Below are 14,832 nucleotides of genomic sequence, written 5' to 3' on the forward strand. Positions count from 1 at the left end.
GCCCGCGGAAAACCTGCCGCTGGGAACACAGCCGTTCCTCCCTCAGTTTTCCGTCCCTGTTGAGGGGAAAACATCTGAGCGGATCAGTGGTTTCTCTTCTGAACACGTTTCTCTCTCTCTCTCTGCCTGTGAGCCGTTCAGTTTGTTTCTTTTATAGAAGAGCTTCCTGGCTGTTTGGACCCTTGAGGAACGCAGAGACCCAAATCACTGAAACATGGCATGCAACGTTGTATGCAACGGCATGCAATGTTTTCCTCCATGAAACCCTCTTCACCGAGAGGGAACCCACAACCCTTGGGTTGTGGGTTCTAAACATTCTAGTTTGGGTCCATAGAATGTGCAGCTAAAAAACGTGTCAGGAAAGAGCTGCTTAGTGGCCCTTTATCATCCAGGATAGCGAGCGTGTTTCTCCCTTCAGACCCCCCTAACCTCCCTGCTCCGCTGGGACCTGCTGCTGCCACCGCTGCAGAGGCAGGGCTCCTCAATGCCCACAGAGCAACACGTTTCCTCCGCCCGTTCCTATGCTTCTACAGAACTGCACCTCCCGCCTCCCGTCTCCTTCCCTCTCCTTCCGTCTCCTTCCCTCTCCTTCCGTCTCCTTCCCTCTCCTTCCGTCTCCTTCCCTCTCCTTCCGTCTCCTTCCGTCTCCTCTTTCTTTTCTCTCTGTTTTCATCGCCCATCTTTCCGTAGCCCCGCCCCTCCCCTGCTTAACTCTCATTATCTGCTTAACAAGTCTTTATCTCCTTATTCTTCTCTTAGTCTCCTCTTAGTCTTCCCCTAAGTCTCCTCTTAGTCTTCTCTCATTAGTCTTCTCCTTAGTCTTCTCATTAGTCTTCTTCTTAGTCTTCTTCTTAGTCCAGTCCTTAGTTTTCCCCTTAGTCTTCTCATTAGTCTTCCCCTTAGTCTTTTACTTAGTTTTTTACTTAGTCGTCTCCTTAGTCATCTCCTTAGTCGTCTCCTTAGTCTTCCCCTTAGTCTTCCCCTTAGTCTTCTCCTTAGTCTTCTCCTTAGTCTCCTCTTATTGTTCTCCTTAGTATTCTCCTTAGTCCTCTCCTTAATGCTTCCCACGAGTCCACACAAAGCAGACACGTCAGTCAGGCTGTCTGGATGCACGGCCACGCCTCCCCATTGCCGCCCATTATCCCTGCCGTCAGGTTTATGGTAACGGTCCTGGAGATGATGTACGACTGGGATGGACCGCGGTGCTGCGCCGCCGGGTGACATGATGAATGATGGGGTTCATCTGAGTTCCATCTCCTCCGACTCTCGGCTCCTCTCCTCTTGGATCCTCTTTGCTCCTCGCCTCCTTTAATGTGTTGATACTCTCTTACTTCTACTGTCTGTCTGTCTGTCTGTCTGTCTGTCTGTCTCTCTCTCTCTCTCTCTCTCTCTCTCTCTCTCTCTCTCCAGCCTCTAATGATCATCTACAGAACATCTACAGGAAACCTCCCATCTATAAGAGACAAGGTACATTGTGTTATTTGTGAAGCCACAATGTACTCATCCTGTTGTCCATCTTGTGCAGATCTTGTGGTTCATAAGAGTCTGTAGGAGGCAGAAGGCCGGCCAGAGAGGTGGTTGGCTGGTCCACTCCCAAGCAAAGGGTCTTGGGTTTGATCCCCATTGTCCACAACCTACCTGTAGGCATACTTTAGCATACGTTCTATGGTTGTGTATCTAACCCCAGTTGAAGGTCAGGGTTCAATGCCAGACATTCCCGTCCATCCACACTAGGTACATGTTTGCCAGTTGAATGCTGTAATGAATCATTCTAAAAAGGTTAAAACACTGCTATAATAGGCTGCTATAGTAATGCATGCACAGCCAAATTATCTGTTCTTAGAACCGAAAGCTCTTGAAATATGTCTAATCTGCTAACTGGAAATGTAAAAACACATGTGCTTTTGTGTATTTCAAAATACTGCAGATCTCTTTGCAGAGACCTCTTTGTCATGTCCCACTGTGTCTCTCCCTGTCAGATGCCCCTGTCTCCCCGTCAGCCAACAGGAGGAGAAACAGCAACCTCAACACCAGCTCCAGCCCCATCTCTGCATCCAACAACTGCAACGACATCTACCACCCTGACTCCAACTACTACCCGTACACCGGCTCTCCTAAAGGTAGCTCCCCTCTCCCCCCTAACCCCCCCCCCCCCCCCCCGAGGGAGCAGGGGACATCATGACCTGGTTCTCTATTCACTGCCTCACCTCTACCTGCTCCCTAAAACACCTCTCTGTACTGTCCCTATGACGACAGCATCTGCTAAACGACCATGAAGTACAGAGTTGGCCTTCAACCAGCATTGGGTTCCTATGTGTTCCCTGGAATATAAAGAGAACTAAATGTTTCGTTTGACTTGCCCTTCATAGTAAATTAAACGGCACATTATTGGAATAGCCTCTGGCCTGCTTTGCAGCGCCCCCCCTGGTGCTGACGACCCGCCCCCCCCCCCCTTTTGTCCATGTGATGCTAGACTGATGAATGACACGAGGTCTGGCCCCTCTGTAGCCTGGGGGTGGCCGGAGGAGAGGAACGGCCCGCTGCAGAGTGCTTTACTGGCAGGACACAAGCACCCTGGTGCCAGGACACTTTACATCAGATGGATACTTCCATTAGCGATTAAAATGTTAAATTTGATCAAATATGATTAGATGATCTTTTTCATCGTTATACGTCAGACACACACACACACACACACACACACACACACTCACAATGGCACACACATAAATATCTAACCAACCCGATGCACTCATTACAGTGCGAATGCTGGACCGCACTGATAACACACACATCTCATCGTTGTTCATACATTTGTGCAGCGCCAGTAAGTTTGGGTTAGATAGTCTAAATATAGAGACGGAATCGTAATTTATCCTCTTCAAGTCTTACCATTCCACTGTTAGATTTGATTTTTGCTCTCTGCTTCCTGCATTCTCTCTCTCTTGTCCTTTTCTTTATTTCTGCCTTCCTTCTCTCATCCGTTTCTTCACTTCACTCCCCACTCATCTCCTTGTCTCTTATATACGCCTCCATGCCCTCTCGCTCTATCTTTCCCCCCCTCTCTCTCTCTCTCTCTCTCTCTCTCTCTCTCTCTCTCTCTCTCTCTCTCACTCTCTCTCTCCTCCTGTCTCAATCTGTCTCTCTCCCCCTCCCTCTCTCTCTCTCTCTTTCACTCTATCTCTCTCCTCTCTCCCTATTTCTCTCTCTCTCTCTCTCTCTGTCACTTTCTATCTCTCTCCTCTTTCCCTATTTCTCTCTCTCTCGCTTTCTCTCTTTCACCCTCTCTCTCTCCTCTCTCCCTCTCTCGCTCCCTCTCTCCCTTTTTCTGTCCCCTCTTTCTCTCTCTCTCTCTCTCTCTCTAGTCCCGAGGGTGAGGAGGTTTTCTTCTGGGGGTGAGGATGATGGATGGAATCTTAATCTGAACAAGGTAGGATAGGAAGAAGGCCGCCAACCAATAACAGCAGACCTTTTCCCCTCTCCCGCCCACACATGTGGAGCCTTCTTTATCACTGAGATGAACTTCATCCTCTCTGGCCTCCCTCATTCATCTAGCTCACCCCCCCATTCATTGATTAACATCTGTCTTTTTATTTAGTTAACATCATCCATTCATATCAAGTGTGACCAAACTTTTGGTCAGACTAAACTTTTCTGACCAATCCGGGCATCTCTTCCCTGATTGGTTCACTGAATCCATATGGCCTGTCAATCATAGGCGCGTGAAATGCAAATCTTGTCGGTGGTTGGGAAACCTAGAGAGGGAGGGAGTTTCTTTACTTTAAAAAAATATATATATTTCTTGCTCTGATGCTCTTCTCTGCTCTCTCACCATACATCTCTCAATTCTTCCCTCCAGAACCTTTAATACAGTCAATCATTCATTAATATATATCCACCAATTAACTAATCTATTCATGATCCAAGATTCAACTAATTCACCCATTCACGACCCCTTCCTCCTCCACCCTTAGCTCATCCCCCTCAAGTCTCACTCTTTAAAGTCTTCACCGTTTCCCTGACTCTCTCTCCCTTCATGTAGGGGATTGGTCGAATGATTCTGAAGGAGGAAATTAAGGCACGCTCTGGTTGCTATGACAACGACCAATGGGGGAGTGGCCGCAATTCCTGCAACAACAGCAAGGAGGCACTGCACAACATGACGGACCGCACCTTAAATGGCTGTAAGGCTGTGTGTGTGTGTGTGTGTGTGTGTGTGTGTGTTGTGGCAACCTGGCTCGGGGAGTGAACCACCTTACTCCAATCAGCACACGATTCTCTTGGTTGTTAAGCCAAAAGAACAAAAAGATAATAGGGTGGAACCACAACGGCTGGACTCTCCTTGCACCCACGCCAAGAGAGGCCAGAATGCACCTTGGAGCAGCAGGCTTTAAGGTCTGCTCTCTCCTGGGCCTCAGGTGCTCTGCATCACGTTGATTGTCACAGGACGGGTTGCCACAGTGTGTGTGTGTGTGTGTGTGAGAGGGTATGTGTGTGTGTGTGTGTGTGTGTGTGTGTGTGTGTGTGTGTGTGTGTGTGTGTGTCTGAGGGTATGTGTGAGTGTATGTGTGTGTGCGTGTGTGTGTGTGTGTGTGTGTGTGTGTGTGTGTGTGTGTGAGGGTATGTGTGAGTGTATGTGTGTGTGTGTGTGTGTGTGTGTGTTTTTATGTGTGTGTGTGTGTGTGCGTGTGTTTGAGTTTGTGTGTTCACCGTTCTAAGTCCATGTTCAGACCAGATTATACTAAAAAGACTTGGAGACAGAGATAGAGTGTGTTTATAAGTTGCTGTAATGGAACAATATAAATACAGAGAGAGAGAGAGGGGGAGAAAAGGAGCGGGAGAAACAGAGGGGGAGAGAGAGCGAGAGAGAGAGAGAGCGAGAGAGAGAGAGAGAGAGAGAGCGACTAGAGCAAATGGGAGCTGGTCAAAGAAGATGTACGACCTGAATCAGAGAGGTAAATCATGGTCACATTGCACCATAGAGGAGGAGAGAGAGAGAGAGAGAGAGAGAGAGAGAGAGAGAGAGAGAGAGAGAGAGAGAGGGCGAGAGAGAAAGGGAGAGGGACGGTGATGGTTAATGGGTTCCTGGTTCCTTTATCTCCTTCACTACTTAAAATTAAAAGCTGGAGATCGCCAAAAAGGCTTGTTCGGATTTACTTAACAAAGGAAACCCATGACAGGTTAACATTAATTTTAATCATCTGAATACACACTTTTTATTTTGCTGGGGAATTGCAGGCAACATTAGTAAAACATTGGGGGGACATATGCATATACAGGGGGAATATACATATACAGGGGGAATATGAATTTATTTATTTCTACATATCGTAGTAAGTACCGAAGTTATTAGTAAGCATTGCCCAAAGGACATCTGGTGTTTAATTGACGCCTCAGAACAGCGTTTACTCTCTGCACTACCCTGATAGATGCACGCTCAAACACGCATAGACACACATACACACACACACACACACACACACACACACACACACACACACACACACACACACACACACACACACACACATATATATCTGTCAAATCATCTGTCTGTTTTATTTGTCACTTTCTTGAGATAATTACATTCCCTGTTAAGATGAGCTCTCTTTTCTCTCTGTCTCTCTGTCTCTCTGTCTCTCGCTGTCTCTGTCTCTCTCTCTCTCTCTCTCTCCCTCTTTCTCCCCAGCCCCCCGGTCGCTCTACAGTGCTGACAGTGGTAAGTGCCCCATCAGTGTGTTAAAAACCTCAGGTCATCAGACGGAGCAGGGTCAATGTCACTGCCCAGGTGACAGACATCTGAGTGGCGTCCCTCACGTTGTGTGTGTGATATGATCTAAGCCTGTTTGTTATCATGATCAAATTCAAATGAGGTTGGGTCAAATAAAGTCGTATGTACATAATGTGTCACAGCATTCAAATCCTGTGGTCATTGTTATGTATACTCTAACAGAACACCATGCATACACAGTCACACACACACACACACACACGCACATGCACACGCGCACACACACCACGCCACACAAAGACACACAAACAAAAACAGCAGGACAGACAACAGTAGATGCTCACAGGCAATAGGCAGTAAGGAAAAAAAAGGATTGGGAGTTTAGCACAAGTTACATGGAGATAGTTCATTAATTCAAGAGCAAGTGAAGACGGGAAGGTATAGGATGGTTTATCTCTACTGCCCTCTGTTGTTGTAGTGGCGTCATCACATGTCATCTGCTAGGCTGTGTTGGATTGGGCTCAATGGTTCATCACTCCCTGTCCACCTACATAGTAAACCCTGTGTGGTATACTTCAGGTAGCGTGTAGGGGGAGTAAAGGGGGATTTCCGCTGCTAGTTTCGGCTTTACACCATAAGTGTCCCTGTTTTCGGATGCATATCCATCAAGTACCTCTGCCCAGACGGAGTGCCACACACCCGCACACACCTCGACCCTCACTGTGTCCCTCGGCCATGACGTGAAGTGTAAACTAAAAGGCACTTTGACCTTACGAAAAGAACGTCCCCAGCATCCGGAGCAGAGTGGAACGTTCACAAACTGGTCGGCTGAGACACTGGGTTTTACTCGTGTTTTCTCCAAAGCTTATTACAGTTACTGTGATAAGACACATTACCGCGTTTAAATCAAAACAAAAAATATATTTTGGAATCACCACCGTTTTTGCACGGAGGGACGGCGAGCCCCTTAACTGTGGTATAATGAGCGTGTACCACTGACTGAAGTGATCTATTGCTTAATTATAATCTTGCAGGTTTACAGCTGGGCAGCAGTGTGTACAGTATGTAGCAGGATATAGAAAGAGATTTTGGATTTGTAGTCATTCTGCAATGTTACTTGCTTCTATTTGATCACTTGCTAAAAGAAAAGAGACATGAAAATCTCTTTTGTTTATCCGTATTTGATCTGTATTTGTGTATCTCTTGGTTTTTACCTCCTTATTCTTCGTTGGATAATGCAGATTGTGTTCCCCTCCTAGATATGTACAACAAATGTGGTTCACTGCCCAGCTACGGCAGGACCGGACTCCCCAGAGTAAGTCTCCTCTTCTCCTCTGATCATGTGGCTCACTAGTCATCCTCTCTGGTGGGTCACTAGTGATGTCATCCTCTCTGGTGGGTCTAGTGATGTCATCCTCTCTGGTGGGTCACTAGTGATGTCATCCTCTCTGGTGGGTCACTAGTGATGTCATCCTCTCTGGTGGGTCACTAGTGATGTCATCCTCTCTGGTGGGTCACTAGTGATGTCATCCTCTCTGGTGGGTCACTAGTGATGTCATCCTTTCTGGTGGGTCACTAGTGATGTCAGCAGTGCCTGTCTGGCGGGTCACTAGTGATGTCAGTAGTGCCTGTCTGCCGGGTCACTAGTGTCTGCAGTGCCTTAGCCTATCGGGTGCTGAGTGTGTCTCATGCTACAGTATGATGCTAGTAAAGACTTCCTGACATGCTGTTGTCCTGCAGCCAGGCAGCGCTGGCGGAGACTACTACCAGTACGACAGCGATAACTCTGTCAACTGGCAGATCAAAGGTAGGTCTGCAGAACAACCCGTCGTCAATCAATCAAGCTTTATTCATAATGCACCTTTCAAAGAGCAAGCAGCAACACAAAGGGCCTTAGTATAATTAAATAAAAAACTATAATATAAATTGATAATAAACACAAACAGTAATAAAACACAATAATAAACAAGTTTACAGATTACAAAACCCACTTTTTCTAGCCCCCCTTTCCCTCTCTGTCTCCTCCACTCGTTCAATGGGTTACACCACATCTGCCACAGTCCGCTCTCTGATCCAGCTGTTGTGTCTCTGTTCTCCTTCTTTGTCTTCCAGAGTACAAGGTAAAGAGAAGCCATCCCTGCTCAGTGTGGCCAGTCAATCTACTGAAGTGTTTCAGCAGAAATTCTTCCTGCATATGTGTAGAGAAGAGTGTGTGTGTGTGTGTGTGTGTGTGTGTGTGTGTGTGTGTGTGTGTGTGTGTGTTAGGGGTGTTTTTCGGTACGGGTCTAACGGTTCGATGCACGTTTCATTTCGGTACGTACCGTCCTGATGTTTTGTGTTGAGGACCACAATGGAAATAAGTCCTGGACTTTATTGTGTTTTTATCCTTTGATGTCTTTTCGTTTGTGTAAGGCATTTTTTTGATACAATTTAATAAATCAAATCAAAATCCAATTGTTGAATAAAAAAAAATAGTAAAAACTGCTGTACCGAAAAACATACAACGAACCGTGACTTAAAAACCGAGGTACGTACTGAATCGTGACTTTTGTGTATCGTTACACCACTAGTGTGTGTGTGTGTGTGTGTGTGTGTGTGTGTGTGTGTGTGTGTGTGCGTGTGAGTGGGTCTCTGTGATTTTAGGTCTGTATGTGTGTGGGTCTGTGTGTGTGGTTGTGTGTGTGTGTGTGTGGGTCTGTGGGTCTGTGTGTGTTGGTCTATGTGAGTGTGGGTCTGTGTGTGTGTGTGTGTGTGTGTGTGTGTGTGTGTGTGTGTGTCTATGTGAGTGTGGGTCTGCGAGTCTGTGTGTGTGTGTGTGGGTCTGTGCGTGTATGGCTCTGTGTGTGTGTGTGTGTGTGGGTCTGCGTGTGTGGGTCTGTGCGTGTGTGGGTCTGTGTGTGTGTGTGTGTGTGTGGGTCTGTGCGTGTGTGGGCCTGTGTGTGTGTGGGTCTGTGCATGTGTAGGTCTGTGTCAGTATGGGTCTGTGGGTCTTTCTAGTGCTCTATTGGACTGCCTGCCTATCGGTTGCGGTATCTGTGGAGCTGTGTTCATGGTCTGTGTGTGTCTCAGATCTACCCGTACGAAACCCTGGTGGTCACCGTGAGAGGACAGCACAGTCTGCCTGCAGACGTGGACAGAGCCAGGCTGGAGGTGAGGAGCAAAGGGTGACTGGGTGACTGGTGATGGATGATGGATGGTTTAGAAAATGAATTAGATGGATGGAGGTATAGGGGGAGTTATGGATGGAGGTATAGGTGGAGTTATGGATGGAGGTATAGGTGGAGTTGTATCCACCCTGGCGGAGGCAGGGGTTCCTTTAGACCTGGATGGATGGGGCTCTGGAGGGATAGATGGCTGTAATGGATGTTAGACCAGCAGGGGTCACTAAGGAACAGAAGGAAACTGGGACTGGGACTGACAACCCATGAAGCCATACCAATACATCTCTTTGACATATCGATTAAATATTAAATATGATCTCTGGGCCCGGTGCGGGACGTGAATGGGCAGCAGTACGAATGTGAACTACCCTGTCCACACCGAGGTGGTGCTGGTGGTGGACAGGGGTGGTGGCGGCGACATGAATACTTTATACATACTGGGACGTCAAGGGCTGAGTCAGCTCCCTCACTTCATGCATTATGGACCAAGTAGTCCTTCTCATACGACCGCTAGGAACATCTGGGTTCTGTCCAATCACAATCACTCATGGCCTTCTTCCATCCTACTGTACTGGCTCCACTCGGTTCCACTTTGCGTTTCCATTACAACCGGGGTTCCAGAGTCAAGGTGTGGGTTTGACTGCTTGTCATGAGTCGATTACACAACACTCACACTTTTATTGCCTATTTCATTTGATATCATAGCCTACTGCAATATCTGATTGATTTGTATAAGAGACAACTAATATTTGGGTTGTTTCAGATGGATGTAACACACAATGATGAATTCAGTTTCCATTTCAATATTCCTTATTTTTTGATTCATAATCCGAAAAGCTCATTCAACGTTTTTACACCCCGCCAAATATGCCGTCTTATGCATACTTTTTCGCAGCACGGTCCGCGCGTTTACACTGCCAGAGGTAAATTGCCTGCTTGAGCTAGCACCCCAATTTACCCTCCCAGACCCTACACACATTGGCGGTTTATTTTGATGTAAATGCGATTAGACGCTAACCCTAACCCCAACCCTACACATTGGACAATGTTTCACAGATTATTAGATATTATATTTCCCAGCGTGCCACATGATGTCCTTGATATGAGGAAAAGACTGCGCTGAATATCGATATCAGTGACTAATAGTGTGAAATATTGGCCAAAGTCTTTAGACCAAGACTAATCTGAATGAAATCGATGCTATTTCAAAGAGCTATTTTGTTTTACTTCACCCCGGTGCGCTTCTAATAAACTGTTATTGCCCTTTTAATTAAATGTATAAATTTATAAGAACGAACGAGTAGTAAATAATCAAGCTGTTGATAACTCTTCTATTAAACCTTCATTACCCTTTTAATTAAGCTTATAAAGTTATAGGAACGAACGAGTAATAAAGAATCAACCTGTTGAGAACTCTTCATGAATGGCGATGCATCTGAGACACAAGAACACACAGATGATTGTATTTTATAGGTCTATATTCCTATAGACCTATATTAAACATGGCTCCAGTGCGCTGGAGGCAGTGGGCGCCCGTTGACTGGCAATATAACCGGCTCGTGGAAACACAAATCAGTGCGGAGCGGGACAACTCGGCTTCCAGAGTACTACTGGAGGAAAAGTGCTACTGGAGGACATATTGTTCATGACTCAGCATGTTTGAAGACATCTATCTTCTATTATGTATATTAACCGATATATATATATAATAATATTATAATATTTCACTGTATCTGTTATATCTGTCCACAAAAACATGCAAGCTAACACTCCTGCCCTGCCCATAAGCAAGACAAGTGCACTGCAAACTGGCGTTGGTTCCCGGGCGTAACACTGGCCCCTAGTGCTTCTAGCAGGGTAGGATAGTCTCTTCACGTGAATCTCCCCACAGGGATCTATAAAGTATATCTTCTTCTTCTTCCTCCTCCTCCTCCTCCTCTCTTCATCTCCCCCTCGCCTCCTCCTCCTCCTCTCCTCCACCTCTTCCTCTTCTCCTCTTCTCCTCCTCCTCCTTCTATTCCTCTCCTCCTCCTTTCTTCCTTCTCCTCCTCTCCTCCTCTTCCTCTACTCCTCTCCTCCTCTCCTTCTCCTCTACTCCTCTCCTCCTCCTCCTCCTCCTCCTCCTATTCCTCTCCTCCTTCTCCCCATCTCCTCCTCTTCCTCTACTCCTCTCCTCCTTCTCCTCCTCTCCTCCTCTTGCTCTACTCCTCTCCTCCTCCTCTTCTTCTACTCCACCTCCTCCACCTCCTCCTCCTCCTCCACTCCTCCTCATCTCCTCCTCCTCCTCCTCCTCCTCCTCCTCTCCCTACCCCAGCGCCACCTCTCTCCAGAGGAGTTCCACCGTGTGTTTGGGATGCCCATGGCTGCCTTCGACCGCCTGGCTCAGTGGAAGAAGCAGGAGCTCAAGAAGCAGGTGAGGCTCTTCTGAAGACGCAGGAAGCCTTTCCAGACGTCCCCATACTGCCACTGACCGCATCATGTGATCCTGACGCCAGACAGACGAACAGAAGTGGAAACACTTTCCTAAAGAGAACAAAAAAAGAAGCCTTCCATGCGATGGAAAGCTTGGACTGAAATGAGCTACGGAGCACTTCTCCAGAAGACAATTCTTCACAGTGCTCATGGTGCACATGCGTTTCCCAGATAGCTAGTCTTGGAACGTTAGAAAAGAGGGATTGAAAGGAGTATATTGTTTTGGCAACAGGTGGGCAGGCAGTAAAAGGAAAACTGGAAGAGTTAAGGGATGAAGAGGACTGGTTATTTCGAAAGAGAATTTGTGGTCTCTGTGGAACCTGCAGCTTCCTTTATAACCAGCAGATGGCAGCGTGTTAACAAAACCACATGCAGCGACCCCTTCCAGTGTACTGAAAGAGGCACTGAAACAGGTGTTAGAGGTAAGAAGAAAGAGCAGCACAGTGATCATAGATAAATATAATTCAACAATACAGACAGCAACACTGTTTTAACCACGTTGATTTTAACTACATAGGACTGACCTAGTCCAGTGCAGACAGACTTGGTCTGACGTTTGTGTGATTCTGGTGTGATTTACAGACATTAGGAGGTTTACAATGTGTGGGCACTGGAAGGAACAAACCAAATGCTTATTATAGGTTCTCCTTTTATACTGGTTGTTTGTGTTTATGAGGTTTCTTTATTTTATGTAATATTTGCATGTTATTTTCTGAGCCATGGAGCTTCAGAATGAATGTGTCATCTCCCCTTCTGAAGGGTTTATTGGTGCAGTGAGATGCATTGATTCCCATGAGAGGAATCATTCTAGCCCCCATATGGGTGACTGATTGAGAGGATACCTTGAAGTTTCACATTTTAAAATCAACTAACTTCTGTTTACGTTCAACTACATCCTGAATGATCTGATTTTTTCTGATTTTCAGAAATCAACATTATGCTTTGATTTTATTCTTTGTGTGTGTGTGTGTGTGTGTGTGTGTGTGTGTGTGTGTGTGTGTGTGTGTGTGTGTGTGTGTGTGTGTGTGTGAGTTAGGGCTAGGCCCTGGGGTCAAAGGTTAGAGATGACTAAGATCGATGAGCTCATCAGGTGTGAAAATACCAGCATCTCTCTAGTGCAGAGAAGATCAACCAGAGAAAGGGAGGAGGAAGGAGGAAAGAACAGGTTGGCTTGGTGGCGGGACTGAAGAAGAAGGGTGGATGATGAAGGGGCTAGGAAGTGAGAACGAAAGGAAGTAAAGACAATGACGGCAAGATAATAGGAGGAAGGAGGTGTAGAAATGGGATGGGTAGAGGCAGAGAAATGTGATGTGTAGCAGGTTATAAAGACATACCTTACCAACGCGACAGGCTAGCCGGGAGCTGATCTACGGTGCCAGCGTGATCACCTACTGATCACCATGTACTGCAAAGGATGAGAATGATTAGGGTGTGTGGAAATGTACATGTTGACAAATGGAAATCCTATTAGTCTTTGGAGCTCAGACCTTGTGTCTGCAACGTGTCTGTCTGTTTATAGGGGTGTTTGTGATTGTGTTTACATTTTCCTAAACTATGAAGCATTGTGAAATTGTAAGCAAAAAAAATGCGTTCAATACTTTTTGTTGTTTTGTATTATTTTAAACATCATGTAGGCCTATATCTGTCTATAGACATGTCTGCTGTTGAATAAATCAAAAGCTGCTTATACAAAAATGTGTCATTGTTCTTAATATTAAAAAAATAATAATAATCTGATTGTGTACATCTTTGTGCGAACTGTGAACTGGGAGGTGACGTGTTTCCGACGTGCATCCTACTCGCACTAGGACCCGGGGGTGAACCTAATATGGGCTCAGGATGCCGATTCAAACCACCACGGTCTCGAGCGGCCGCACTGAGCGGATCAGCCCAAGTCGGCTTCGACAGTTCGGGAAACAAGGCGAACCCGCCTCGCGTCGGAATGCTCTTAAGCTGCTTCTTCCACACTCCACGGGAACTTTATAGCGAATGCACGACTGTGTTCAGTGACAGGAATAACTGATTTAATGGAATCCAAACGACAGAACTGTAAGTACTCGTATTATCTTCTTCTTTATAAGTTTATCCCATATTCATATTTTGCTTTATTTATTTATGACTCAAACTCGACCCGAAGTTCCAGTCTGGAGACAAACCCTGAGCCCGTCATGACAAATGTGCTTTGTGCCTCGAGAAAACTTACTATAAAGGTATGCCTTGCTCATGAGTCAACTGTAGCGGTAGAGTGATGTCATACACCTAGACGTGTGCGCGCGTGACTGTGGCGCGTGCGTGTGAGAGGCAGAGCGTGAGAGGAGGAGTGAACGGGGAGGAGCTCCGCAGGTAGGCCGCCTCCAGGGTGACGCAACCTGACGCTCACCAAGTGCCCCGCTGGAGGCTCCCCGCTGGCGGCTTCCCGCTGGACGGAAGCTCCGCGGCTGCCGGGGCCGCTGAATGCCCGCTGTGTGTCGCCGTGCCCCGGCGGAACACGCATTAGAATAAGGAACAATAAAACATTGTAACACATACTCATGGGATTTAATATGCAGATTAAAACCGAGATAGGCCTACTATTAACATATTCCCGAAATGAAGCTAAAAGTTCATATAGACAATTTAATAATACAAAGATTATAGTTTGTGAATTTTTATAAATTTATAAAACACAACCTTTGAATCTATAAAATCAATTTAAATAGCAGGAGGCATACTGTGCTGTACTGTGTGTATTCAGGTACCTCCCGCCTCTGTGTCTCTGAGGTTATACATTGATTAGATACTGAACGATTGTCCGAAAACAGACAGGAATGTCCCCCTTCCCTGTATTCTCTGCCAACGCTATTTTTAGAGGAAACTCTTATTTGGTGCGGCCAGACTTTTTTCTTTTTCTTTTCAATCCGGCAGTTGAACCGCAGGCGAGTCATGACATTGCCCGCTGTTGATTGGCCAGAAAAAAAAGACGAATTATCATGGGATGCAGCGGCAGCAGACAAAGTGAAGAAGCACTCTTGTCTCACTGGGTCTGGCACGGACGTGAACTCTGACCTCTGGGTGAAAAGAAGTGACTGTCTGTTGGTGGAGGAGGGGGGGGGGGGGGGAGGAGGCAAGAGTTCAAGTGGATGGATGAAGAAGATGGCCGGGGGGGAGGGAGGGGGGGTGGGGGGGTCTGACTCTTGGCATCTGAACGCGTACCAGACCTCCCCCTCTGGGGCTGGAGCGGACACGAGGAGGCCTGTGGTGGTGGTTGGAGACCAGAGAGCAGAACAACAAGAGGCGCTACTCCTTCATCTGGAGCAGAACTCACATCAGAGGAGGTCTGCATATTCGTGGGAGAGTAGTCAAACGTTTTAAAGCTAGCTCCAGTTTGTATCAGCGCTCAGGAACCCGCTCAGGGTCGGTGAAGTAAAACTCGTGAAGGAGTTTGCCAGAAGTTGTAGAGCTTGTTTGAGTGGGGTGTGGCCCTGTTTG

General features: G+C 46.7%; 1 protein-coding gene across 1 annotated transcript in view; it reads left to right on the forward strand.

The window, feature by feature from the left end:
* LOC311353933 (actin-binding LIM protein 3-like) overlaps positions 1-11,417 on the forward strand; it is a gene marked incomplete at its 5' end in the record, with an annotated part of 38,980 nt that extends 27,563 nt beyond the window's left edge. Inside the window, 9 exons of the mRNA XM_084473722.1 lie at positions 1,980-2,120; positions 3,366-3,430; positions 4,043-4,184; positions 5,690-5,719; positions 6,991-7,046; positions 7,472-7,538; positions 7,844-7,851; positions 8,801-8,881; positions 11,207-11,417. Of these exons, the coding sequence (XP_084329848.1) occupies positions 1,980-2,120; positions 3,366-3,430; positions 4,043-4,184; positions 5,690-5,719; positions 6,991-7,046; positions 7,472-7,538; positions 7,844-7,851; positions 8,801-8,881; positions 11,207-11,320 (704 nt within the window). The 3' untranslated portion in view covers positions 11,321-11,417. The remainder of the gene's footprint in view (positions 1-1,979; positions 2,121-3,365; positions 3,431-4,042; positions 4,185-5,689; positions 5,720-6,990; positions 7,047-7,471; positions 7,539-7,843; positions 7,852-8,800; positions 8,882-11,206) is intronic.
* Positions 11,418-14,832: the final 3,415 nt, after the last annotated feature.

This window comes from Micromesistius poutassou (assembly GCF_964030765.1).
Source record: "Micromesistius poutassou genome assembly, chromosome: 10".
Lineage (NCBI taxonomy): Eukaryota > Metazoa > Chordata > Actinopteri > Gadiformes > Gadidae > Micromesistius > Micromesistius poutassou.